Raw genomic sequence first — 26,535 nt, forward strand, 5'->3', positions numbered from 1 at the left:
TTGGAAAAAATACACATATACATAACAGGTAACTAGAATTCTGCACTATGATTTTTATATCAAATAAGAAAGGTGAAAATTTTGCCATGTGTAGTGGGCACATGCCTGTAATCCCTGCACTCAGGAATCAGAGGCAGGCTGATCTCTATGAATTCAAGGATGCCTGGGCTACAGAGAGAATCCAGGACAGCCAAGGCTACAGAGAAAATCTGTCTAGAAAAACAAAAAACAAAAAAATGTTGAAAATTTCTTCAGTTAAAAAAATTTAATAATAAAGTCTAGAAAATAAGATTTGGTTACTGAATGGTAAACAAAACTTAAACCTTAAATAAAGGTAAAATAAAATGGAAGTGGATAAAAATAAACTACCATGAATCCTAGGTTAGCTACTAAATGACATAATTCTGAATAATCACTCATAAGTATAAGAAAACAGTCAAGTTTGGTCTGATTTGACATAGTCAATTATATCTTCCTCAACAAAACTATTCGATAAAATAGAAAGGAATTGAAATAACCAAGGATTTTTATGTTCCAAACAAGACAAAAGAACAAATAAAAAACAAAAAATAAAAAAATAAAACTGACAAGGCCAGGTGTGATGGTGCTTGCCTTTAATCCTAGCACTCAAGAGGAAAAAAACATCCTGGTCTACATAGTGATTTTTCAGGATAGCTGGAGGTATACACAAAAAAAACCAGCAAACAAACGAATAGAACTTTTTCTCTATCCTTGCAATTTTCCTTTCCTTAGTCGCTAAAACTCATATGCTAATTTGAACACAACTATGAAAAAAACCAAGAAAACTCGTACTTAAATCCTTAAATTTTGAAGTGTTTCACCAAAAGAACTACAAATCTCTCTTTTTTTTTTTGTTTCAATGCAGGGATGACCCATTGCTTATTTGTTCGAAGTTTTTCTATAAAGCACCCTATCCAAGGGATTTCTTGTGTTTCTCAATCCTTTACATATGAGTACTCTATCTGCAGGCCAGAAGAGGACATCAGGTCAAATTATAGGTGCTGTGAGCCATCATGTGATTGCAGGGAAATGAACTGAGGATTTCTAGAAGAGCAAACAGTGTCCTTAACCACAGAGCCATCTCTTCATGCCCTTCTAATTGAATATAGTTACACACACAAAACAAGTCAAGGAGACTGGAAATGGCAGGCCAGAACCTTTTCATGAAAGAACTCTATATTTACAGTTAGTAGCCAAGCATGGGAAGATAGAGAAAAATGAAATTCAGGTGGCAGAAGGCTATATTCAGATATTTAAAAAGAAAGAAAGACAGACTGAAAGACCAAACAAATATCAAAATAAAGCATGTTTTCCAACTCAGCATAAAGCAAATGAAACCACTTACATATTTATTTTAAACAGCTCACAAATTAATATGGAAACAACAACATACAAATAAAATTAAGAAAAAAATTAATCTATAAAAATAGTAACTCCAGTTTGTGTCCTGCTCTTGTTTTTCTCTCTCTGAGGAGGTAGGCCTCTGGCACAAATATGCTCCGCCAGATCCTCAGGCAAGCAAAGAAGCATCTCAGCTCGATCACTCCTATCGTATTCACAGGAGCAGGAGGTACTGGAGCAGCACTCTATGGGATGAACTTGGCATTGTTCAATCCAGAGGTCAACTGGGACAGGAAGAAGAACCCAGGGCCTTGGGACAACCTGGGTCTCATTGACCAATACAACTTCTACTCAGTTATTGTTGAGTACAGCAAACTGAAGAAAAAGGGGCCTGACTTCTAAACCATGATGCAAACCATAAAGCTGTTTCTAATGAAAGTATTTCAAAAGCCATCTGCACAATTTTCCACTTAAGCAGGGATTACATTTCTGAATGCAGAAAACCATGTTGATTTATTGTAGTTTATTACACTGGTAAATACATCCCTGAACTTGAAAAAATACTAATTTAAAATTAGAAACCCAAGTGTTAAAAAAGTCAACCACCTAGATCAAGTAGGCTTCACCCCAGAGATGCAGGAATGGCTCAGGGCACATACATCTTTAAGTTAAATACATAAGTGAAATGAATATAAATAAACTTTATAAAGCAAGAAAAATTATCATCTTTTCTTTAGACAGTGGATTCTTAGCTAGCCTAGACTCTGCCCTACATCCCAAAAGATGGAAACAAAAAACCTAATTAAACCCAAATAAAGCCAAAAAAAACTTTAAAGGATGGATGTGTATCTCATAAAATGCTTGCCCATCATACAAAACCCGATGTTCTATATACAATAAGAAAGTAGACCACAAAAAGCAATTGGCAGAAAATATCTCACCTGAGTCTCATTTCTAACCTAAAAATTTTTATATTTCTTAATAGTTTCATCTTTTCCCAAAATTCTTGAATCTAAGCTTTTTGGAAATTTAACAATCTCTGAAATGGCATTATTTTTCATTTCAGTCTTTATTTCTTCTCTCAGTTCTTCATTAGTTAATTTTTGTAACAATTGTGGAACTATTTCTATAACCGGAATGGTGTACTTTTTAAATATATGAGTGAGAAACTCACAGCACAATCCAAATGGCCTGGAAAGAGGAAACAGTAGAAAACCTTAATCAAAGTTTTTTTTTCTAGATTAAAATTCTCAAATTTGTTTTAGTACTAACAAGCAAATCATAATAAATTAAGAAGAAATGACATCAGGGAAATGCAAATCAAAACAACTCTGAGATTCCATCTTACACCCATAAGAATGGCTAAGATCAAAAATTCACCACGTGCTGGTAAGGATGTGGGGAGAGAGGAACACTTCTTCATTGCTGGTGGGAATGGAAACTAGTTCAGCCACTTTGGAAATCTATCTGGTGCTATCTCAGAAAAATGGGAATAGGGCTTCCTCAAGACCCAGCTATTCCACTCCTTGGAATATACCCAGAAGATGCTCCAGCACGCAACAAGAAAATTTACTCAACCTTATTCATAATAGCCAGAACATGGAAACAGCCTAAGTGTCCCTCAGTAGAAGAGTGGATAAAGAAACTGTGGTACATATACACTATGGAATACTACTCAGCTATTAAAAACAAGGAATGAATTCCCGAAATTTGTGGATAAATGGATTGAGCTAGAAATGATCATAATGAGTGAGTTAACCCAGAAGCAGAAAGAATCAAATGGTATATACTCACTTATATCTGCATACCAGCCCAAGAGGCATGTCCCACGAAAGTCTTCACTTACCAGGAAACTGGGACAGAGGGGAAGGCATCCTATTGGGACTCTAAATGAGAGACGCATGGGAGAATAGCAAAATAAAAGGATCCAGAAGGTCCTAGAAATCTACAAGTAGAACAATATGATAGGCAGATTTGGGCCCAGGGATCCCGCTCAAACTAAGGCACCATCCAAGGACAATACAGAAGGTAAACTTTAAACCCCTTTCCCAGATCTAGCCAATGGTCAGAATATTCTCCACAGTTGAGTGGAGAGTGTGATATGACTTTCTCACGTACTCTGGTGCCTCACATTTGACCATGTCCCCTGGAGGGGGAGACCTGATAGCACTCAGAGGAAGGACAGCATGTAGCCAAGAAGAGACTTGATACCCTATGAGAATATACAGGGGGAGGTAATGCCCCTCAGGAACAGTCATAGGGGAGGGAAATAGTGGGAAAATGGCAGGGGGGAGGGAGGAATGGGAGGATAAAAGGGATGGGATAAACATTGAGATGTAACAAGAATAAATTAATAAAAAAGAAGAAGAAACGACATTTACAGGCTGAGATTCAATAATTTCCAAATAAATATGAGCAATTTGTATATCGTACTGAACATACTTTAAAATATAACTTACTTAATAATAGCTGAAATTCTTTGAACACTTAATGCTGATCCACTGCTGGAACAATATTGCAAAATCTGGAAGCCATTTAGTGTGCAAACTTTGTTAATGAGATCCACTAACCAACCCTCTGAGTGTGTGGTAAGAAGTTACTCTCCGAAATTTGTATTAAAACAGACAATACTATGCAATTATATATTATAACTCAAACTATTTATATTTTAAAATCACATATATGTGAATGATTAGATTTATGAAGACCTATGTATTGTTTTCATTTTCATGTTTTTGCTCAGAGAAAAATTTTTGTTGAAACCTCATTTATCTTAATGAATACAAGTTAGGCTTTGGTCATATAACTAAACATTTTCCAAATTTAAGATCTAAAGTTTTAAAACTAAAAGCTTAAAAAAAGTAATCTTATTTTAAAAAGTCTGTATGCTTTTTCTTCTAAAATCCACTGTTAAGAGAAATTAGAAACAATTATGGGGAGAAAACAGATGAATATGGAGGGAAAATATATTTTGCATTTAAATAGAAAAGGGGCTCCCTGGCAATGGTCTTCACAGCCCTGGCCCTGTGTCACCAAGACACAGCTGTTCTAAAAGCTCATGTCTAGGCCCACCACCTACATGGCTGGCCATATCTACATACCCTCCATCCGCTGTGTGTGTGTCCCGCTTAGGCCTGCCAAGAAGCTGCCTCAGACTTACCCTACAAGACTGCACTCACTCAGTCTCTGCACCCCAAAACACCACTGCCACAACTGACTCTCCACTACCCACACTTAATGCTTTATTTTTTAAATGAAGTTACTACGCATGTTTCACACTTTTTTTGGATATAAATTGTTAATGTTTATACAATAAAGTAAACACACAAAAGAAAACACTAAATCCATGGAGAAATAATTTTTTAGCAATCTAATCAATTTGATGAAAGCAAAGCACACCCAGGAGTTTCCACCAAAGGGATTAAACTATTGGGGGCTGCCTAAGCTGTGGCACTAACTTTTAGGCCAAGCGATTAAAAGTAGCTTAAGATGGAAGAGTAAGATAAGTCATGGAAAAGACTATGGGAAAACATTATGGGAATTATAGACGTGACTACTGAAACAAATTACTTAAGAAAGAATATAAGCAGTGTCAGGCATAGTGGTGTGTGCCTTTAATCCCAGCACTCAGGAGGCAGAGGTAAGTGAGTTCAAAGCCAGCCTAGTCTACAAAAAAAGTCTAGGATAGTACCCAGGTTCTCACACAAAAGCCCTGTCTCGAAAATCTTAAAAAAAAAAAAGAATGTAAGGAGTGAGGTATCTAACAAGCTGAGATAGAGTCTTAAGAGAAATTATAAAATTAAAAGCAGCACTGTCCATGGAGAAAATAGTATAAGAAAAGGCTCAAGAAGACATATACCTAGATAAAACTGGACCATCTCTTGACATTTTATTCTGTGCCCATTAGTTAAGAGTACTGCACAAAGACTAGTAAAAACGTTTTCTTTCTTCCTTAACATTCACTTTTCAATAAAGAAAATATTATAGAAGGATATACCTTTCAAATGAACAAAATCAGACATACATACATATTTGAAAAGTATTAGTATCATGTACTCTTAAGAAATATACAAAAATATATAAACAAACCTTTGAAAGTAACCTGGAAAAAACACTATAAGCAAACTGCATTTACCAGTAAGCACCAAAAATATAAAAAGTAAATTTAATTATTTAATAGATAAAAATATAACTGAATACATTCAACATATATATTCAACTGAAAGTCTGAACAAACCATGTTTTGCAAATAGATATTCAATATACATAATTTTAATTCACAAAGAAAGAGAAAAAGATACATCTTATAAATCACCACCAACGAGGGGAAAATATACAATTTAAAGTCCAAGAAAATGAAGATGGAAACTTTATAAGGTTATTCCACAAAATTTTCACAACTTTAAAAAAAAATCTAGCCAGGTGGTAGTAACCGTATGCCTTTGATTCCAGCACTTCAAGGCAGATCTCTGAGTTTAAAGGGAGCCTGATCTACAGAGTGAGTTCTAGGACACGCATGGTGACATGAACAGACAGACATAGATAGGAAAATCAAATCAGGAATGTGGGAACTGTTGAATGTCTCCCTATGGAACATAGAGTACAACTGATAAATCTTGTAGAACTGTTCACTGTCATTGGAACTTCTATTTGTATAAATCACTGCCTAGCCACTAACCACCAATCACATTCACTAAGGAATATATTTGAACAAATGACAGCACTCACTCTCAGAACAAAGAATAATCATCAAAGTTAATGTTTATGACCAACACAGCCTTGCTGTTAACAGTAACCACAATCATTAAAACATGTCTTTTGACCAATTACAATCTTGCCCGTAAGAACCAATTATAGTCCTTGGCATTTATGTTCTTAGGCATTCTCATAATTCGTTTTAATTATAGAGTTGCCAGGATACACTAAACACAAGGCCACTTTACTTCGAGTAGAAGATATGATAAGGTTGGTTCCATGGAGCTCTCTGGTAAGGGCAAAATGCTGAGGATTTTTTTACCTAACCTTGTAGAAATCATTGTGAAAGAAATGGGGATCACCAGGTGATTATTGCGAAATTCACTATTTCCTATTTCAGTTATAGAGTATTCTGACTAGTGTAAATTTTTGTAACTAAGTATATACCTTATTTAAGCTTAATTATCATCTTGATGATATTGAAATATATTTCCTTTCCTTGAGTAATACTATTCTTACCACAGTTAAGAATGTAAAGTAATACAATGGCAAAAGGGCCAGAATAGCTGTGTTTTTAAGTACCAAAAAGTTATATCACACAACATATACAGTATCAAAAATACGTGAAGTATAATGAGTGCACTATGAGAAATGTTATAGATGATTCCTATAAGAACGTTCATTGATTATAAACAATATATCATATAGTATATGACATAGAATGTGGAGCAGTAGTGAAAGGATATATAGAATACATTTAACAGTAGCAAAATGGCCAGACTAGCTGCATTTTTAAGTACCAAACGGTTGTATCAAAAAAGATATACAGTACCTAAAATACGTGAAGGATCGTGAGTGCACTGTGATAAATATTATAGATTATTCCTCTAAAAAGACTTATTGATTATAAACAATACATGATAATGTATATTACATAGAAGACGCAGCAGGAGATAAAAGAATATATAATATATTTAACGGTGGATGTATGAAAGAAAAAATAAATGAAATGTATCAATTTATGTGAAAGAGGAGCCGTATGAGACAAACAAACCTAAAGATATTAGTTGTTAGATATAGAATAGGTTGAGGTTATAACAGAGAGAAAGATATTAAGAGAAAGAGAGAGAGCAATGGAAGATGAATATACAACATGCAGTGAAGAAATGATAAAAATATGGAGAAAGAAAAAGGAGATATGAAAAGAAAGTTATCTTATATGAAAGCTGGAGAGTAACAGATAAATTGAAAAATAGATAGGAATAATTTAGGGTAAGTAGAAGACGAATGATACATCAATAGTTTGGAACACAGGATATCCAGAAGATGAATGATGGATAAATATATGGATAACAGGAACAGAAGAGCTAACCGACAGATAGATGAATGGATGGCAAGCACGATATAGCTAGATGATCAAGGACAGAGAGTTGAAGAAAAACCCAAAGTTGTTTTTGGTAGAATCCATATATCGAATAAAGAAACTGTCTCAGCAAATTAATTATGATAAAGAAGAAGGAAACTAGACACACAATAATTACATGTTTGATATGCAGAAGAAGATAAATTAAAGGTTGTTATGGGATACTGAAACATGGATGGTTAACATTCACAGAATATCTATAGGATAGAAGACAGGTAGAGGATAATCAAAGGGTAGGGAAATTAAAGAAAATAAATTGATGGACATTATCTACATTAGAGATAGGTAAATAGGAGATAAAATAGAGGTAATGATTAATGGTACTTGGATGGTAGCCATTCACAGCATAGCTTAGAGGATAGATAAAAGACAGGCATGGTATTGTCAGAGCATTGATCTATATGAATACAGAGATATAGAACAGTGAGATGATAAATTATGTAGTGATAATATACAGATACATTATATGTAGAAAAACTATGATATTAATACAAACGAAGTATATAGAGGATCGAAGATGGATAGATGATTTTGATAGCTTGAACAAGATTACAGGATAGCAATAGGACAAAGTGATCCTTAAATGGAAGTTAGATTCAGAACAACTGCTACCTAGGTGATCCTTATATGTAGGACAAATGGTAGACACACGATAACTACAGGGGAGATGCTAATATAAACACAGGGCAGGTAAAAATTATATGTACGTAGATTGAAATGAGACTCCTGCAGGATAGAAGATACATAGATTCAGTAAAAACAGAGCATAGATAGATCATAAAGTATAGATATGAGGAAGATAGCCACAGTATATTTTTGTAGGCTAAACACAGATGGATGATATATACAGCATCAGTAGAACATGAACAGTATATAAATGGGAGATACTAGATTCATTGTAGATATAGAAGAGACATAATTTTGATGATAGATGAATACTAGATCTGAACGAGATACAGCATATATAAATAGCCAATCACAGTTAGTGAAAATTAGCCACAATATAGCAGTAATATAAATTATAATTGGAAAGTAAACACAAGAAGATCATTGTGAGTTTGGGCCCAGCTTGGTCTACTAGAAAGTCCAGACAGCCAAGGCTGCACAGGAAAACCATATTTCAAAACAGACACACACACACACACACACACACACACACACACACACACACACATACAAATAAGAAATGTAAACATAGGATAGATAGATGGTAGATTGCAAATAGGTGGATAGCAAATAGGCAATTAGATAATAGGAGATAGAAGATTTAGGCTAGTGATACAGTATAAGATAAAATATAGATGATGACATATAGAAAATAAATGACAGACAACAGATGTTGGACAGATGCCTGGTCATTTGTAAAGACATGAAACATAAAAGATAGAATGTAGATTGGAGAGATCAGGATAAATCACAGGAAGAAAGCAGAGAGGTGATAAATATAGAACAGGTAGATGGTACAGATCACAGAAATATGATTGCTTTATAAAATATTGGTCTTAATTTGTTTTAGATTCCACTTTTACCTGATTGAAAAATGGAGAGAAATCAGCAGGTAAAGAGGATGAGGTAGGAATTGATAATGCTATTGACAAAGAATCTCTTAGTCAATGAGTTATAACTTTGACATTCTTTTCACTTCACTGAAATAATCGAAATGGAATTTACTTGCTTGGTTGTTTATTTACTATTTATTTTATATATCAGTTCATGGTATTTAGCCTGACTTGCTTAAAAACTCAATACTTCTGCATTCCTATCTGAGTATTGTTTAAGGCCACATCTTGAAACACCTTCTCACAAGAGTAACTGTGCATAATGAAGGAAATTGATATTCAATTAACAATAAAGCCTGACATTTTCTTGTCTTATACCTTATAGGTTCACATATGAATAATTTGCCTCATTGCTACTATGCATAATCCTCATTCTTGAATTCTCTGTTAATCAGCGTTGCTTTTAATCCATGCCAGAATCTAACTGCAGAAGAGTTTTGCAGTTTTTTGAAGAGAATTAGAAAACTGATGGACAAGCACGATCATGGACACACAAGAGCCAGAGCTAGGCCTGTAAGAGGTCAGGCAGCTGTTACCTCTACACCTGCTGATAGAGTTTTGAAGAAGGCCCATTTCATCCTTGTAGAATGGCTGACTTTAGAGGATCACAAACCTTAACATACTTTGAGTGTCATAGAGGAGGGAATATTAGATGGAGGCAACATTAGGCGTACTATTTGTTTCTTTTCACTCACAGGCTGCTTGCAGGTGGAGTATGTACAGTGCACAAAATATACCCAAAAGCTTGTCCAAGAGTGGAACTTACCAAAGTATGAATGGAAAATCGTAATGACTATTTTTGTGGACCTGTCAGAAAATGCCTATATCATAGGACATATGTAGCTCTTGACATTTGATAGATTTATCTCCAAAAAAATATAATCACAGTTTCCTAAACTTAGCTGAAAGCATGACATTCTTGACTACATTATTGCTTGGGAACTTTCCCTATTTCAATGCCCTCATTGCGGCTAACACCCCGAAAATATATCCTAGGCCTACTGTCCACTCATTCACATTGCATTTCTTCTTCAATCATCTTCAGCAGGGCTAAAACTTCTTCACTCTCCATCCTACGGCACCAATGCTACCCACACTATTATCATGGTCTTTTTAGTGAAGACATTTGAATGCACTCTGGGGACATATTTGAGACTGTTGACCTAAAGCCACAATTCCCAGGAAATCATTGTAATCCCCGAAACTTTCATTTCCTTGTGAGTTGAGAAGCTAATTCATATTTACCAAAATATTGAAGTTGGAGGCTGTTTTACCCAATTTCTTTACTAACTCAGGTCAAGGCAAAAGAGGGTTAGGTTTTTGAAGAGGAACGGAGGCTTTGATGAAGTGGGATGCTCACTGAACTGTGTTGGGAATATACTTACGTTCACTCAATTAAAAGGCCTTCATCGAAAACTGAGTAGAATTCCACATTTTAGTTAAGCACTGTTATTATGGATCAATGTAGAATTGTTAACCTTGTATGGCATATTGAGGATCCTGAGTTTGATAGAACACGATGGCAAATTGCCAGTTGTGGGGTGATTTTTCAACAGCATTATTTTACTAAGAAATGATATAGCACAATTTAAGTCTTTTATATGATAACAGTTATAACGTTGCATTGGTAAGATAGCGGAAGTGTAATATGAACATGCTGTGCAAGCTTGATGACCTGAGTTCAATCCATAAAACCCAAATGAAAGTGAAAGTAGGTAACCAAAATTCCAAAGTTCTGTTCTATCTTCCACAATTAGCTGTGCAATATACCACCCCTCACATCTATTCAAAAACACTTTTTTATTTTAACTTTGATAAGTATAACAGCAACTGCTAATTTTTTAATATAACTTCTCTCATTTATTTTCTGAAAAGAAAAGCCAAAGAAAATAACAAAGTGAGCAAACATAATTTACTGTGTTCACTACCTATAAAGATTACCAAATGATGGTATGGGTGCTTTTTTTGCATACTTTATATGTATATTGCCTATAATACATTATGCAGTACAGCACTTCTCTAAGCATAGATGGAAGAACATAGGCCTTCAATATTACAACCAGTATTACAAAAATTCATATTCTTATCTGAAAATCCAAGCCATATACTGAAATTTCTCATTCTTTTAAGTACTTTTATTTTCAAAAAGTTGGGTATATATAATATACAGAGATTTGTTGTGTTTGACACTATGGTCCTAACGGAAGAAACAGTTTGTCATTACCTCCAAGGCATTTAAGGGACAGAATAGGAAACATTTTTGTCTTCTGGGCTCAACCCAAAATGGGGAGTATGATGTATTTGTCTCCCACTTTGAAGGGCACATGGTTTTTTATTTAAGCAGCTTTATTTCTATGCAGAAAGAATCAGTATACAGTAAGGAGCATTGTATATTGTGTTAGGTGAGTGGCAGTAATCTGTACTGATTATAGTCTTACGCTTGGCAACTATGAGATTTAGGATGTATGGTTAAATTATTAGCAGATATAGGCATTACTAGAAATTTGTGATCATGGCAGTGTTGGCAGCAAAGAAGAACTCTGGAATGTTAGTGATGGTGTTTTAGATCTATCTCTCCATCATTCAGTTTTAGAATAAACCATTTCTTTATTTCTATACAGGAGAATATTTTATAAAAGAAGAGAACAGGGAAGATGACTGAAGAGTCTTTACACTATGATGACTTAAAAGAGTGAGATGTGAAATTGAATCAAAGTGAAATTCTTGCCCTGCAGCAATTAGGATTGAAATAAATCATTTTTGGTATACTTCATTTTTGTACCTGTCATCTTGATGTCTTCCTCACACTGATATAGATTAGTTACAAAGAAATTATGTAATGCATGCTATAAATGTAAAGCACTTCTTAGTAGACAGATACATTAGAGTGGATATTAGGCAGGGTTTTGAGTGTGGATTTGAATCTCAAAGTTTCCAAATTGATGGTGGCAACAATGGAAAGGGTTGTGATAATTTTTCTGCAGGAACACCCCACTGATATTCAAGCCTGTGTTTTAATTGTTGATTCTGATGATGAAACTACAGTAAAGCCATGCAGGTAAGATATATGATGGTGGTAAGTAATGCAAACCTGAAGGTTTTTTTTTTATAAAGGAAGTTCATACAGTAGAATGATCAATATGATTTTAAGTGAATCCTAAGTGAGCAAATTGTGCTTTCCAAAACATGGTATTTTCATATATCTTTGGAACAACGTAACTTGTGTCTGTTGTATTATTTTCTTTATGTGTCAAATAATAGTTAAAGAAAAAAACATATTCAGTACATGCGACATTGGAAGCCCAATACTTAGAAAAAAAATAGAAGAAAAGAGGACTGATTCCTGCAAAATTTACCTCTATGCTAAAGAGATGTGACATTGTTGAACACACACACACACACACACACACACACACACAAACACAAACACACACACACTGAATAACAAATATTTATTTGAAAAAACTGGAGTACTGAAGGCACCCATGCTATCATTTCAGATATGGAGTTCAAGAGTCAGTAGTTCACAGTTATTTTTTTCAATCCTGTTTTAAAAAGATGTGACAATGAGAAAGCAAATAAAAATCTTCTAGTTTCCAAAACCTTACCATGTGATATTTCACCTGAGTAGGCTTTAAAAAACATTTGCTTTAGTTGAAATAGTTTGCCTTTTGTTTTCATATTATGTAAAAAAGCATGTTCTCTTCATACCATTGGTTATTATGATTAACATCTAAAGACAAAATAGATCATATATTAAAATATAAAATAATGGAGTATAAAAGTGAATACAGATTCCAATGATTATCAAAACAATTGTCTGATTTTCAAGTTCTAGTCCTTGAGCTAGAAGTCTTTCTTTTTGTAATTGTCTTTACTATATTGAAAGTATAGATTGGGTTCTAGCAGTGAATTCTTGTTGATTCATATGTCTATTAAGGTCTAAAGACATCAATTAGAAAAAGCAATCTTTTGTGGAAGAATTATTGGACATAATGTTTCTGTAAGTTTCAAGAGGTCACAATATTACTATGAGTTCCTGATTGGAGTGTTCTTGTAATGGTTCATATGACACTGTTTCCTCCAAGGTCTCTAATTCTTATGACCCTCCTGCCCTACTTAGTGTAATATACCCTATGCTATGTATAAGGGGTTCTTAGCAATGTCAGATATATTTGAAAACTCTCACATAACACTTAATCCTCTACAGTTTAGCTACTTGTGACTATCAATTTTAACTAATGAATATTGAATAAATGCACACTACTCGCATGAGATCTGAAAACTGAAATAATCCATGAGCGTGAAGATGAATTGCATAAAGATATTAATTTAGATACCACATTGATACTAAGTCTATAAGTAAGGTAGTGACAAGTACATTAACCAGTGGGGCTGGTGAAATACCCAGCTTTGTGTTCCTGATCAGACTTATAGTACCACACATGTATATGCCATCCATCCATTCAGCAAACAGTCAGTTCCCACATAACATTGATGCAACTACTGCAAATATTGAAATATTGTGCCATGCCAGTCTTTTTTTTTTTTTTTTTTTTTGGTTTTCCAAGACAGGGTTCCCTTGTTTGGCTTTAGCTGTCCTGCATTCCCTTTGTTGAGCAGGCTGACCTCCAACTCACATTGACCCTCCTGCCTCTGCCTCCTGAGTGCTAGGAATAGGGCAGACCAACAGCCATGCCAGTCTTTATTTTTGATCACAGTGTTCACAGCTGGTCATACCTTGAAGGGATTTTTGATGCCTAATTCTGCTTATATAACTCTGGTTAGTAAAATGAAAGATATTCAACAAAGTGGAAACTCTCCGGCCTGTCCCTAAAAGACATCTTGTTTATTATTTCCTTATGGCTTGAAAAAGGATGCCAGAAGAATAACATGCAAAGAATGTGCCAAGTCGAAGCTTCGAATATGGATCATCTTGATTCAGACACAGAAGTATGTGCAGTAAGAGCCATTGTGTATAACTATGAACTGTTATCATGCTTCTGTTCTTATTTACTTAAATTTGTTTTAAATATTTTGAAACAGACACATTCTCTCATACTCTCACTCTCTCACAAAAAAACAATCACAAACACATACATATTTATAGTGTTGTCATTTCAATTTCCTGCAATAAGTTTAAAAATTATGCTTAAGTCTCTAGGGTTCTGCCTGTGTTTCCTATGATTTTGGTCTCATTCTATCTCACTAGTGAAATATATTATCTTATTTGGAATTACAAGTTGATTTTGCAGAATTTCGACCTGCTACCTGGGAAATGCTAAATGATACAGTTCAGAATTGGGCATCATCTCAGTCTAGTACAAGCACAAACATAAATGCAAATACAAGCAAGAGCACAAGGACAAGTATTTTTTGTATGGATTTTACTCCACTGGTCTTAAATAGGTACAATGAGCTATTTAGACATGTAAGATTTAATTCCCATGATTTTCCAAGTGGTCAGAAGATTTATATAGCATTTGGTTGTGAAATCCCAGGTGTCATGTTCAACATTACTTAATTTTTTTAAATAATTTGATGTGAGGTTTCAGAGAAATATATGTAACTTTTGTCTCACAGATTCAAACAATCACTGATGATATGCATTAGAAATGTCAGAAATGTTCAGACTCCTCTCTTTTCAGTGAATATGCATTTTCACTTGCTTTTGATTTCAATACTACAAACATTTTGACAAATATGTCTTTGATAAAAATCCTCTTATTGTTTATGTCCATGCATTGTATCCCATTGCAACAAAATATATTCTTGATACATTAGTTGAAGTTTGAAGCAGATACTTGACGTAAAATTCACCATTTCCTAGAAGTCAGGGCAGGCTGTTTATCTCCACACATTGATGATGGGATGACAGAATTTTAATCACATTCATTGCGAGGAAAATGTAATCGAAATAACAGTGAAGTTTGTTAATTCCTCAAAATATTCCTTCTCCTTTTATGTGTTTTTTATCTCAAAGTCCTATTTATACAATTGGATAAGAACTACAATACCTGAAACATAGATTTTTATTGCAGAAGACAGATATTTTAATATTATCACTTATTATGGTTAACCTTTCTTTTTTCTCATTTTCAAAGGTAGTTTTAAATTTTACACTGTTTTAGTAGCACCTCTTACATTATTTCTGTAAGTTTCAGAACTCTTTTCTAAACTGTCATTGAAAACAGAACAGATGTGTGTGTGTGTGTTTGTGTACATGTGTTTGTGTTTGTGTGTATGTGTGTGTTTCTGTTTAAACATGAAGTAAAACCACAGTGTCCTGTTATATAAAAATGGCACATTTTAGTGTTTTAGTAAAAATCAGTGTTTTCTTCTGCAGATTCTGTGCAGGATTCAATGAACATGCTAAAGCCGGTGAATACAGCAATCAAAATACCTCCGGAGGTCTTATCGAATGATACCCATGAAAAAGGTGGATCTGCACAACAAGAATACAAGTCTAACTCTGAGAATAAACCATTGGTAGAGGCAAAGAACAACAATTCTAAGGAAGATTTTATTGATGAAATTATTGTAATTTCTAATTCTTCATCTGATGAAGATTTCTGTGAACTAATAGAGAAATTGCTGTGGACCATAGACAAGGACAACAAAAGTCACCAGAAACAACCCAATCAATCATATACACACAAGAAATTCTTGTGCACCCAGTTGCAGTTGTGGGACCCATGGTGGCCATAGATCAGTCAGCCTCTGGAGAACCTGAGGTACATCTCAAAATCTTCAAATACATATTTTTTACCTCTGACAATGTTAAGATAAAACTCAGTTTTTGTTCAATTCACTTCATAGAAAGTATGATTTTTATTTCTCAAAAACAGGTATCATTCTTTCTAATGCACTAGCTTTTCAGACACACAAAAAAATCTGCTGAACCATTAAAAACAGACAGGGTGGATGTTCTCTGCTGCAAATGATACCCTTTTAGTGCTCATCCTATTAAGTAGACAAGGATGTGTTTTTGAGTGTCCTTTTTGTCCTAAATGGATTTTTGGAGTACCATGATATTCCATGAACACTTAAATAGGAAACTTTTATGAATAACTAAACTGTTAATGTAGATACAGTTTTAAATTCTCAAAACAATCAGTAGCATGTCTTCAATCTGCCTGTGTACAGGAGCTTGGGAGAACCCAGCCAGATCTCAACTTCTGGATAGCTCAGGTTCCCCGTGAGCTTGCTGAGCATTCTTTTCCATGTTCACTTGTATTCAGTGTATTAAGGTAAGGCATGAACTAGCAGCAAATAATTTTTTTTCTTACAAATGGAGCCCAGGAGCTTTTGTGACACATCTTCGTCTGCCTTTGAGGGAAAGGATTGTTCAACGTGGCACCTCACGAATAGGAATAGAGGTCTATGATTTGATTATAACCAGATTCTTTCCAGATAGAAATACTGTACAAGAGGTATGAAAAGTTCATTTTAGTTTATAACTCAAATGATATTTCATTTATATAGCAAGTTTGATTGACTTTGTTTATTCAGCTCAGACTACCATATCAGTCACAGTTCAGTTACTCCAGAGAATTAAACATACATATCCTAGGTAGACTCTGATACAGCCTTAATAATATACACTTGAGTTTGCAGATTTTTTGAATGTTCAGAATTCTGTGACTTAGAGGAATATCTTTTACTAGTGTGCTACAAAATCAGTCCATAGGCCCCATAGCCCCATATTCACAGAGAGACCAGCCTTCCATTACATTGGGATTAATTTATATATAAAGGTCATTCCTTGGGGTGGCATATCAGATATTAGGTTGTTTTATATGTTACCCAACCCTACTCTAGGAACCTATGGTCAGGATCCCCAACTAAATTATCTTGGCTTCTGTTAAACTGCATGCTTATGCAAATTTCAACTATAGCTAACTAATTAGCTTAGCTCTCCTTGGACTTGTAGGATGCGTTTTTGCTTATTTGTTTGAGTATGTTTTTGTTTTCTGCATTCAAAAGCTCCTTACTTTCAGCTCTTTGGGCTACACTTAAGTTACAGTTATTTTCACTAAAGCCTTTTAATTTTCTATAAAAGTGATACTTCGATGTTTATTTTTTGACACATCAATACCTGCAAGAGAGAGTACAAGAAAGATGTTTGTATGAGTTGTCGCACCATGTTGAGATGCTTCGCAGATTACCATATGAACCTCAACAATTTAGACAAGGACAAGTGAATCAGGAATATTGGCCACCAGAGCAGGTACAGGAATGTCCAGAGTTTAAGTTGTCAATAAGTTCATGTATGGTACACCTGAATACTGTTTACACTATCCGTGTTTGTTTTGTGTAGATGGTGACTGTTGTTAATGACCTGAATAGAGGATCCATTAATTAATGCAAATTGCTATTCTGAGAATCCACAACCTCATACTTATAACTAAGAGACAGATGGACTGCAGGGAAGGGTGGAGGCCACTGCTCTTAAACATGTTCCTTCCTGTATCTCAGCATCTATTGATAAAATGGAAGATATTCCACAATGAATTCTATGAGAAGACATTCTGAAATGTAGAGATTTCACATCAAACCTTGAAGTCATTTGGTTTTATTCCTAAAATTTAGATTATTTGCACAGGTTGTTAGTAGGGAAATGATTATTTACCATAACTCACTCCCTAGTTTAATGTCCATTATGCAACTTATCTGTCTAGATGCATTGTACATGAAACCAGGGAAGTGGATATGAGCTGTTGCTTTCAAGCCATGAGCACACAGATAACATATAAACCTAAATCAGCTTTTACATGTAACATGGAGAACTCTACATGAGCCATCATTCTTTAACCTGTAAAATTTCGTCAAATTTCTTACAGATTTTGGGAGGATCCTGTTGATTGTATTCCTCCACTTCTGCCTCATCAATCAGCAAGGGCTCGTCAAGGAATGATAGTGCCATATCAGCCATTGACAGTGCCACATCACCCTTTGACAATAGTAGGTTACCCACCAGCTACATCATAGTTCTCATCAATGAGGCCACAAGATCCCCAAATATGGTCACATATAGGTGCATCTAAATCACCTGAAAGTTCTAAATCAAAAATACCAGTCCTGGGGGACTTAAGAAATATCTTCATCTTGGGAAATATATCATGGTAAACATTTCAGAGCATCATGGTTTAGAATAGGTCAACGTTTGCCTATACAATCATCAGTATAATGATTTAACTTGCTCTGTACCTTTTTTCTCTTGGATCTGGTAGTCTTCTTCCTAAGGTAAATACCCTTGCACCAAGCTCTGTATTTGATATGCTGAGAAAAAATATTTATCAATTTGAAGGAAGTTACAAATGTGATGGTAAAACTCACTGCTGAGCAAAACCATAGTTTTTCCTGCAGCAGTAACTACAAATATCCTTGTACTAAATCACTCTATAAAGTTTTATTAAAAAGAGTTTGACTTTCAATCTTCCCCAGACACACCTCCATTTAGAGCCAAACTCAACAATGAGTCCAGATTCTGTACTGAGATTATACATTTTGGAATAAGGCAGTACAGTCTATTACCCATTTTGGGTATGTCTTTTCATATTGAAAAAAAGCCTTTTTTTTTTTTCCTTTTCTGAGTGAGTTTGCTTAGAATATATCTAAAGTGATGACTTACATTAGACAGGGCAGAGAGGTTTTTTGGACAATATTTACAGATCATACTTGCAGAATGAAAACCAAACTGAATAAAAGTAATAAAGCTGATTTAGCCATTCATGACAAGTTCCAGCTAGACCTATAAAGAACAGCAACATTCATTCTGGCAAAGCAGCAACACACCAAACATATTTTCATTTAAAAGTTTTAGGAATTATAGATAGCTAAAAGAGTAGTATTTTCATATAAAAGTCTTAACCATGACAACCATCAGTGTCACAAGAAATTCGGTCCCTATGATCTCATACTGAGGTAAAAATGGGTTAATGATGTGAAAGACTCATTAGCTAAGTACTCTCCTATAGCAGCCCTTTCTGTGCCCATTACCAAGACAATGAGGATCTTAAGTTTGACTCTAAGGTTCAGAATTGTCAGAAAGTTAATCTGGTAGTCTAGCAAGTTATCATTGGTTTTCAGATCAACATTTGGAAAGACAGTTGGGAGAGCAAGAGATTCAACCTGACCCTATAAGATTCTGAATGGGCTCAGTTCTTTCAACTCACTCCTGCCCTGATCTTCAGCTGGGTGCTGAAGACCAACTCCTCCTGCATTTATTTTTTTCATTCACCCCATTTGGTTCCACTGACTGGGTCCTGTATCACTGCAATAAAAAATTGGAAAAAGTTCAACAATAAAATTAAAAAACAATGCCCTTTTTCTTGTCCTTCTCCACTTCTTAGTGGGAGATGAATCATTTACTTCCACTGTGTATACATAGATATGACATAAATCCAAGGGAACAGGTAAGATTTTAGCCACTCCTGACTTCACAAAATTTGTGGAGTGGAGGTAAAAAAATAGAGGCTGCAGAGTTAAAGAAATGTTTGGATTCTCAGGCCTGTCATTAAATCAAGAGGCATCTGGAAAGAGGAATCTTCCCTTTCTCTGTCTCTGTGTTTCCTCTCTCTGGCTCTATATTCATATATCTCTCTGTCTGTCTGTCTGTCTGTCTGTCTGTCTGTCTGTCTGTCTGTCTCTCTCTCTCTCTCTCTCTCTCTCTCTCTCTCTCTCTCTCTGTGATAGTACCTTGTAAAACAGTACCATGATAATGCTTGCAATTGGCTCACTGGCTTAAAATAAACGGACAGACCTATCAACACAAAATATTTCAGTTTTTCACACTGACTCTTTCTTTTTCTTTTCAGCATTCCTCTTATTGTTACCTGAGTGAAAACAGGCAACACGCTAGCCTGCCTGGTCAAAAAAATCAAGCATAATTTCTGATTGCACAAAGCATCCTAAATCTTCACCCATAAAAGGAAAATCAAGCAGAAGATGGATCTCAATGGTCTAAGTGGAGAAGGGACATAAAGTGTCCCCTCTTGGGAGATGGAGGGTGGGTTATTTTCTTTTCTAAAAATTTAGTTTGAAGTTATTTTTTTAAGCACAATGAATCCATTGGAAATATGCTGCAAAGGCAAACAGTTCCATCAAAATTAGTGTGAGATAACCACTATTCCTTTCTATCTATTTGCCCCATACTACTCCTAGTCCTCGTAATATATCTGTGAGTATGCTAGGACAAGCTGCCATCAATGGGCGGAATTGTTGTGTGCCATTTTTCTTTTATGGCAAAATAAGAAATGCCAGAGAGATTTGCTGTGCAGAAAGTATTAATCTGTCATAGGCTTTCTCCTAAATGTCAGGACTTAATCTTTATTTATTCATATATTTCGCTGTGATCCTACGCCTTATTGTAACCTATGTTTCAGGCTTCCAATGTATGAAGTAATATCTGATAAGAGAGGGCATAAATTAATTTAATAAACTCTATACTGTACTACAAGTTTCATGTGGGTAAGGTTGACTATGAGAGCCTAGGAATATTATTCACAAGGCAGACTTACCCTTATGTCCTGTAGAAGAACCTATGTTCTAAAGAAAACAATTCAGGCAGTATCTGTTCTTGCCCATTAACCTGTTGACTACACTTTCACAGTACAGTGAATGCTACAGCCCTTTCTTTCTGAGAAAATTAGCTCCCATTTCCGGCCTACAGACATTTGGTTGGTTGGATTGTCTTTGTTGCTGTGGTATCTTCATCTTGCTTTAAAAGACAGTGTCTATCAAACTACCTGGAGCTCTCAATTAAGCTACACAGGATAAACAGTATTTTGGGGACCATATGTCCAGCATTTTAGCCACATAAATATATTTCTTGTTCGTTTTCTACCAAGAATAATATTTCCTCTGCTTAAAAAGTGGGGTAGGAATTTGATGCAGCACGGGCATGAATGCCTCCAGCAGAAACCAGCCCATTAACTTTGGAAAAGAATTTAATTTTTATTGGAAGAAAACAAAGGAAAGAACCAAGAATATTCTGGTATGCCACAGGCCACATTTTTAATGCCACAGTGAGATAAATGAATGTTGTCATGCACTCCAAACTCACTGGAAGACTTACCATCTAACACAATGTATTTTTCAAAAAAGAGGTATGGTGTTGAGGCTAGAGCAATTATGGTGCATGCATGTGTGATTTTGATAACTTCTCAAACTACCCTGGTTCCTTTAGGACATTGGAGTTCACTATACATTCTTTCATAACATTCATATTTCTTGGAGTCATAGCCTAGGTTCTGTGTTTGTAAAATTGTTTTTATCATTTGAGTCCTTATATGGACAAATAACAACATATTATTTAAATGATAATAAATTGACTTTGAATATTTAAAGGGGATACATAATACATGAGAAATTTACACACTTTGCTTTCGGATGTCTTTTGATTGTTTATTACAAAACATATAGTTCTGATGCTATATGATAGGATAGAAAACAAAACAACAAATGCTGATCATATAGAAAAGCTCCTGTAGGTCTAACATAGACCTAATACAGGTCTAGAATGTTTTCAGAATCAGACACTTACTGCTTAATAATCTCACACATACCTGTGCTTTCTGAATTCCATTCTGTCTGGTTTGACTCAACTGTTCTGGCTTGCATCCTCTTTTACCTGAGTTTCCATTCTGGTTTATCTCTGTCTCTGTGTCTCTGTCTCGGTTTCTGTCTCTTTCTTTGTGTCTCTGTGTCTCTGTGTCTGTGTCTGTGTCTCTGTCTGTCTGTCTGTCCGTCTGTCTGTCTGTCTGTCTGTTTGTCTGTCTCTCTCTCTCTCTCTCTCTCTCTCTCTCTCTCTCTCTCTCTTTCTCTCTCTCTCTCTCTCGGGTTGTCAAGCTATCTGTTCTAACCACCTTGATTCTTCTCATTCTCAGGCACATGTGGTCTTGACCTGAGTTCTCTCTCTGCAATCTATCCCTCTATTATTATTCCTGCATTCTGCCTTATGTAGCTTCCCTTTCCTCACTACCCTACTGAGAGCTTGGCATTTTGGTTACATCTTCCCTTATTCGAAACTTTTTCTATGTTTCAATTAAGCAACACACTCACATGTGGGTGCTGCCTTATACAAACTCACAGTTCTTTCATTGTTTGTGATTAAAGGTGTGTACCACCATACCAGGACCTTAGCTTTTCTTTACCTTCAAAGTGCTCTATAATGCCTTGTCTGACCAGGAAACCAGAGGTCTTTCTGGTTGTTTATTTGTGGGACACTGCTAGATAAGTTTGAAGTCTCATATTTTTGATTTCCGGATACCTCTTGCTCTATGAAGACAGTTACTCTGTATACATAATAAAGATGTATGTTGGTGGCAGTTAATGCAAACCTGAAATTTATTTTTTGTAAATAAATTACATACAATAGAATGATCCACTAAGGAGTTTAAATGATTCTTAGAAGAGCAACTTGTTGGTTCAATATCTTTGTATTTTCCTGCATATAAGTAAAATTGGAACTGATTTCAATTTGATTAATTTCTTGATTGTTCAAATTTTTGACAAAAAATAATGTATCAGTACATCTGAGACTGTAATCCCAATTCGAGGACCCACATAGTAGAAAAGAGGCCTGATTCCAGAACACTTTGTCTCTATCCTGCACGGGTGTGACATTCCTGAACATACACACACACACACACAAACACAAACACAAGCACATAAACCATGAATAAGGAATAACTTTTTAAAAATAGGTTATTGAAGGAACAGATGCTAGCATTTGACATATGGAGTAAGGAGAGTCAGTAGTTCACAGTTACTCTCTGTCAACCCTGTCAAAACAAGCTCAGACAATGAGAAAAGAATTTACATATTAAATAGATGCCATGATATATTTAACCTGAGTAGGCCTATTAAAACCATTGCTTTACTTAAAATTTTTTATCCTTGCTCTTTCTCATTATGTAAAATATGTGTTCTTATTGTACATTGGATATTAATCTTAATCCCTAAAACCAAAATAGATAATATATTAAAATATAAAATTAATGGAGTAAAAAAAAATAATCAGTACCCAGTGATTAGCAAAATCAACATGTAAGTGTCAACTTCTTATCATTGAGCTAGAAGTTCTCTCTACTATCTTCTAAGCATCTTTCCATCATGTCAATCATTTATTTTCTATATGTCATTATCTATAGTCTATCATCTATTCTATCACTAGCTTAAATTTTCTACCTTCTATTGTCTAATTGTCTATTTGCTCTCAAACCTTTCTAAACTCTATCATCTCTCTACAAGTATCCTTTCTGTATTTTCTATCAACTATCTATATAAAAATCATGCATATACCTACAATTTAGCTATATAATATCTACAATCTAATACCCACCAAGCATGTATTACTTCATTTTCTATCAACAATCTATCCTATCCACAACTAACCTAAATTTATATTTCAGCTTTTATCATCTATCCAAAAGCTATTGTCTGAGTATCCAGTGATTCTTTTCTTTATGTGTATGTGTGTGTGTGTGTTTTGAGACAGAGTTTCTCTGTGTAACCTTGGCTGTACTGTACTCACTATGTTGATATGGCTGGCCTCAAAAATCACTCACCTTCCAGGGCTTAATTTCTAAGTATCATATATACACCTGCTATCCTGTGTCTAATTTACACTTTCCTATGATTGAGTCTCTTTCAGATATATTATTCCATGTATCATCAAAATTCTGCCTCTTCTAAGTCACATTCCATCTAGTATATTCCACTTACCAGCTGTTTATGTTGTACTGATGCTGTATCTGTCATCCATCTGTCTCTCTCCTGCCATCAAGATACTCTGTTTCTATCTAATTTCTCAAGTTGTTCTTCTACTCGTAAACTGTTCATACTGAATATATTTATCATGCATCCTGGAGCAGTCTTATTTCAATCTATCTACACATACCTTGTACCTATCCTATGTTTGGACATGCATCTCGCCTCTAGTTACAATGTTTCTATTTTACCGCTGTTAAATCTATACTGTAAATATTTGAATTCTATCTTGCATTTAAGATAGTATCATTTATTATATAGCTATCCTGTAGTCTTGTACCATTTATCAGAGTCATCTATCCATCATCTATCCTCTATATAGTTCATGTCTATTTATATCATATTTCCTCTACATAAAATGTGTCATTATAGAATTCCTGAATTATCTATGACATTGCTATCCTATATCTCTCTATCCATATATTTCAATACTCTAACCATCCCATGCCTGTCGTTCATCTATCCTTTAATCTATCTTGTAAATGAAATCCATCCAGGCATCATTTATATTTAGCTACCGTTTATCTTACATCCACCTGTCTCTAATGTATCTAATGCCCATAAAAGTATCATCTTTCCTTTACATATCATTTGATTATCTTCTATGTATCTCGCTTCTTTCCAGTCGTTATTTAAAGCAATTTATATAGTGATTTACTAATTCACATTACTAATAATAATCATTTTATAATAAATGTGTGTTTTTTGTAGTTAATATGTATTAAAACAAAAGATCTATCTTATATCAAAAGATTAAAAGAGAACTTTCATGGATTACAACACAGAAAATACAATGGGGGAGGGGTTACAACACCTGATAAACACTTTCACACAACTTGAAAAGGGTAAATGTAAAATGAATGCCAAAGAGACACCACTGTCAGATATGAAAGAATGAAAATATAAACAACTAACTCTCTTGATTTCCAGGATATATATCGAATCTGTACTTTTGCCATTAAATATTGATACATGTTTTTACTCACCTTCCAAACACAGTCTAATGTTATTAAGTCCAAAGCATCCATCACATAGACTCTTTTTTTTAACCATTAGCTTGCCTTCTCGACAATTAAGGGTTTTGATAAACCTTTCAAAACACTTTATTCCTTTTTCAATTAGCAGAGAAGGATCAAACTGAAGCACATTGCTTAAAATTTTCATATTCACATCAGTTCAGCGTATCTCTCATTAACTTGGAATATGACATAAAACAGGCTTCTCCATCACTAAAGTAAGCTGCATTCTCTGCTAAGTAGTTCCATATTTGCTTTGACTGGGAAGCACAGAGGCAGAGTTGACCATCCTTCAATAAATATCTTGGATAGAAAAAACAAACAATTAATTACGTTCAAAATAATTTATTGTCATGAGTAATGTGATTTGATACACCCAATACATTTATCCATTTCATTTTAATGTAACTCACAGACTATAATCTTTAAAGATAACTTATCTAAACTTACATCTTATTTTGCCATTTATTTAATGAATATATTAGGCAACCACAAAACAGGAAAACCCTTTTCTCTCTCCATGACTCATAAAGATTTTTGTTTTAATTTAAAAAAATTATAGCATTTGAAACATTATTAAGATATCAAGTTATGGGATAAACATTGAGATGTAACAAGAATAAATTAATAAAAAAAAGGGAAAAAAAAGAAAAGAAAAGAAAAGAAAATGTGGTACATTCCCATAATGGAATATTACTCAGCTATTAAAAAGGATGAAACCAAGAAAAAAAAAAGATATCAAGTTATGTAGTTTGATGGTGAAAATGGTATACAGTTGTGTTAGAAACAGCTCATAGTTTTATAATGTGAAGCACCTTTAAAAATCTTTACATTCCTGAAATACTTTAGCCCCTAATCATATTAAATAAAACTTACATAGTTAAAATTATTTCCATGATTATTCTTATGTAGGTAGTGGTTTAAGAGAGGGAAGAAAGTGGAAGAGGAAGCAAAGAGGAAAATAAGGTAGGAGAGCAGACCTGGGAGGGCAAGAGCAGGAGGACAAAAGGCCTGCAGTGAAAAGAGAGACTGTGGGCAGGGACAACTCTATGACAAGCTAGAAACCTAAGTAACAGTAGGCTCCTGGAAGGATGTGAGGACAACTCTAGCATGAAACTCCTAGTAGCTGGGGCTACTAGGTAAGAGTCTGAAGAGGATAGCCCTAAACTAGTCACGTCTACTAGGAGATGGAGGGGAACATCAACCCACCCACAAAAAATTCAACCTAAAATTCACACTGCCTACAAGATGTGCAAAGATAAATATAGTGCAAATAAAGGTCCAATTGAGGGAAGGTCCAACCAATGCCCTGCCCAACCCAAGAACAACCTCATAGAAGAAAAACCACCACTGACAATATTAAAGACACTCTTGCTATAATAGCAGACAAAAACCTAGCAGATTTTTTCCTCTGAGAGGTTCTACAAAGCAACACTTTAAAACAGATGCTGACACTCACAGACAAACATTTGGCAATCCACAGACTGTACACATACTATGGGTAAAGCACCTATACATGTAAAATAAATATGAATTAATCTTTCTTTAATGAATGAAAGGAAGAAAGAGGAGGCTCCAGAGAGGATGCTGGGCAAGGGGTGGGAAGCTCTGTGCCTGCTGCTGAGTGCAACATTTTCCCAAGCCTTCATGCCTGTGGACCCAGACCTGAGACTTCAAGTGCCCCGAGATCTGGATTCTAGAGGGA

At 34.9% G+C, this 26,535-nt stretch overlaps 1 protein-coding gene across 1 annotated transcript; it reads left to right on the forward strand.

Moving 5' to 3' along the window:
- Positions 1 to 1,515: 1,515 nt before the first annotated feature.
- On the forward strand, positions 1,516 to 1,764 carry LOC127186549 (cytochrome c oxidase subunit NDUFA4-like). Its single transcript, XM_051142854.1, has one exon. It carries the CDS (start codon positions 1,516 to 1,518, stop codon positions 1,762 to 1,764), a length of 249 nt encoding a protein of 82 aa, XP_050998811.1.
- The last annotated feature ends 24,771 nt before the right edge of the window (positions 1,765 to 26,535 follow it).

This window comes from Acomys russatus, unplaced genomic scaffold, assembly GCF_903995435.1.
Source record: "Acomys russatus unplaced genomic scaffold, mAcoRus1.1, whole genome shotgun sequence".
Classification (NCBI taxonomy): domain Eukaryota; kingdom Metazoa; phylum Chordata; class Mammalia; order Rodentia; family Muridae; genus Acomys; species Acomys russatus.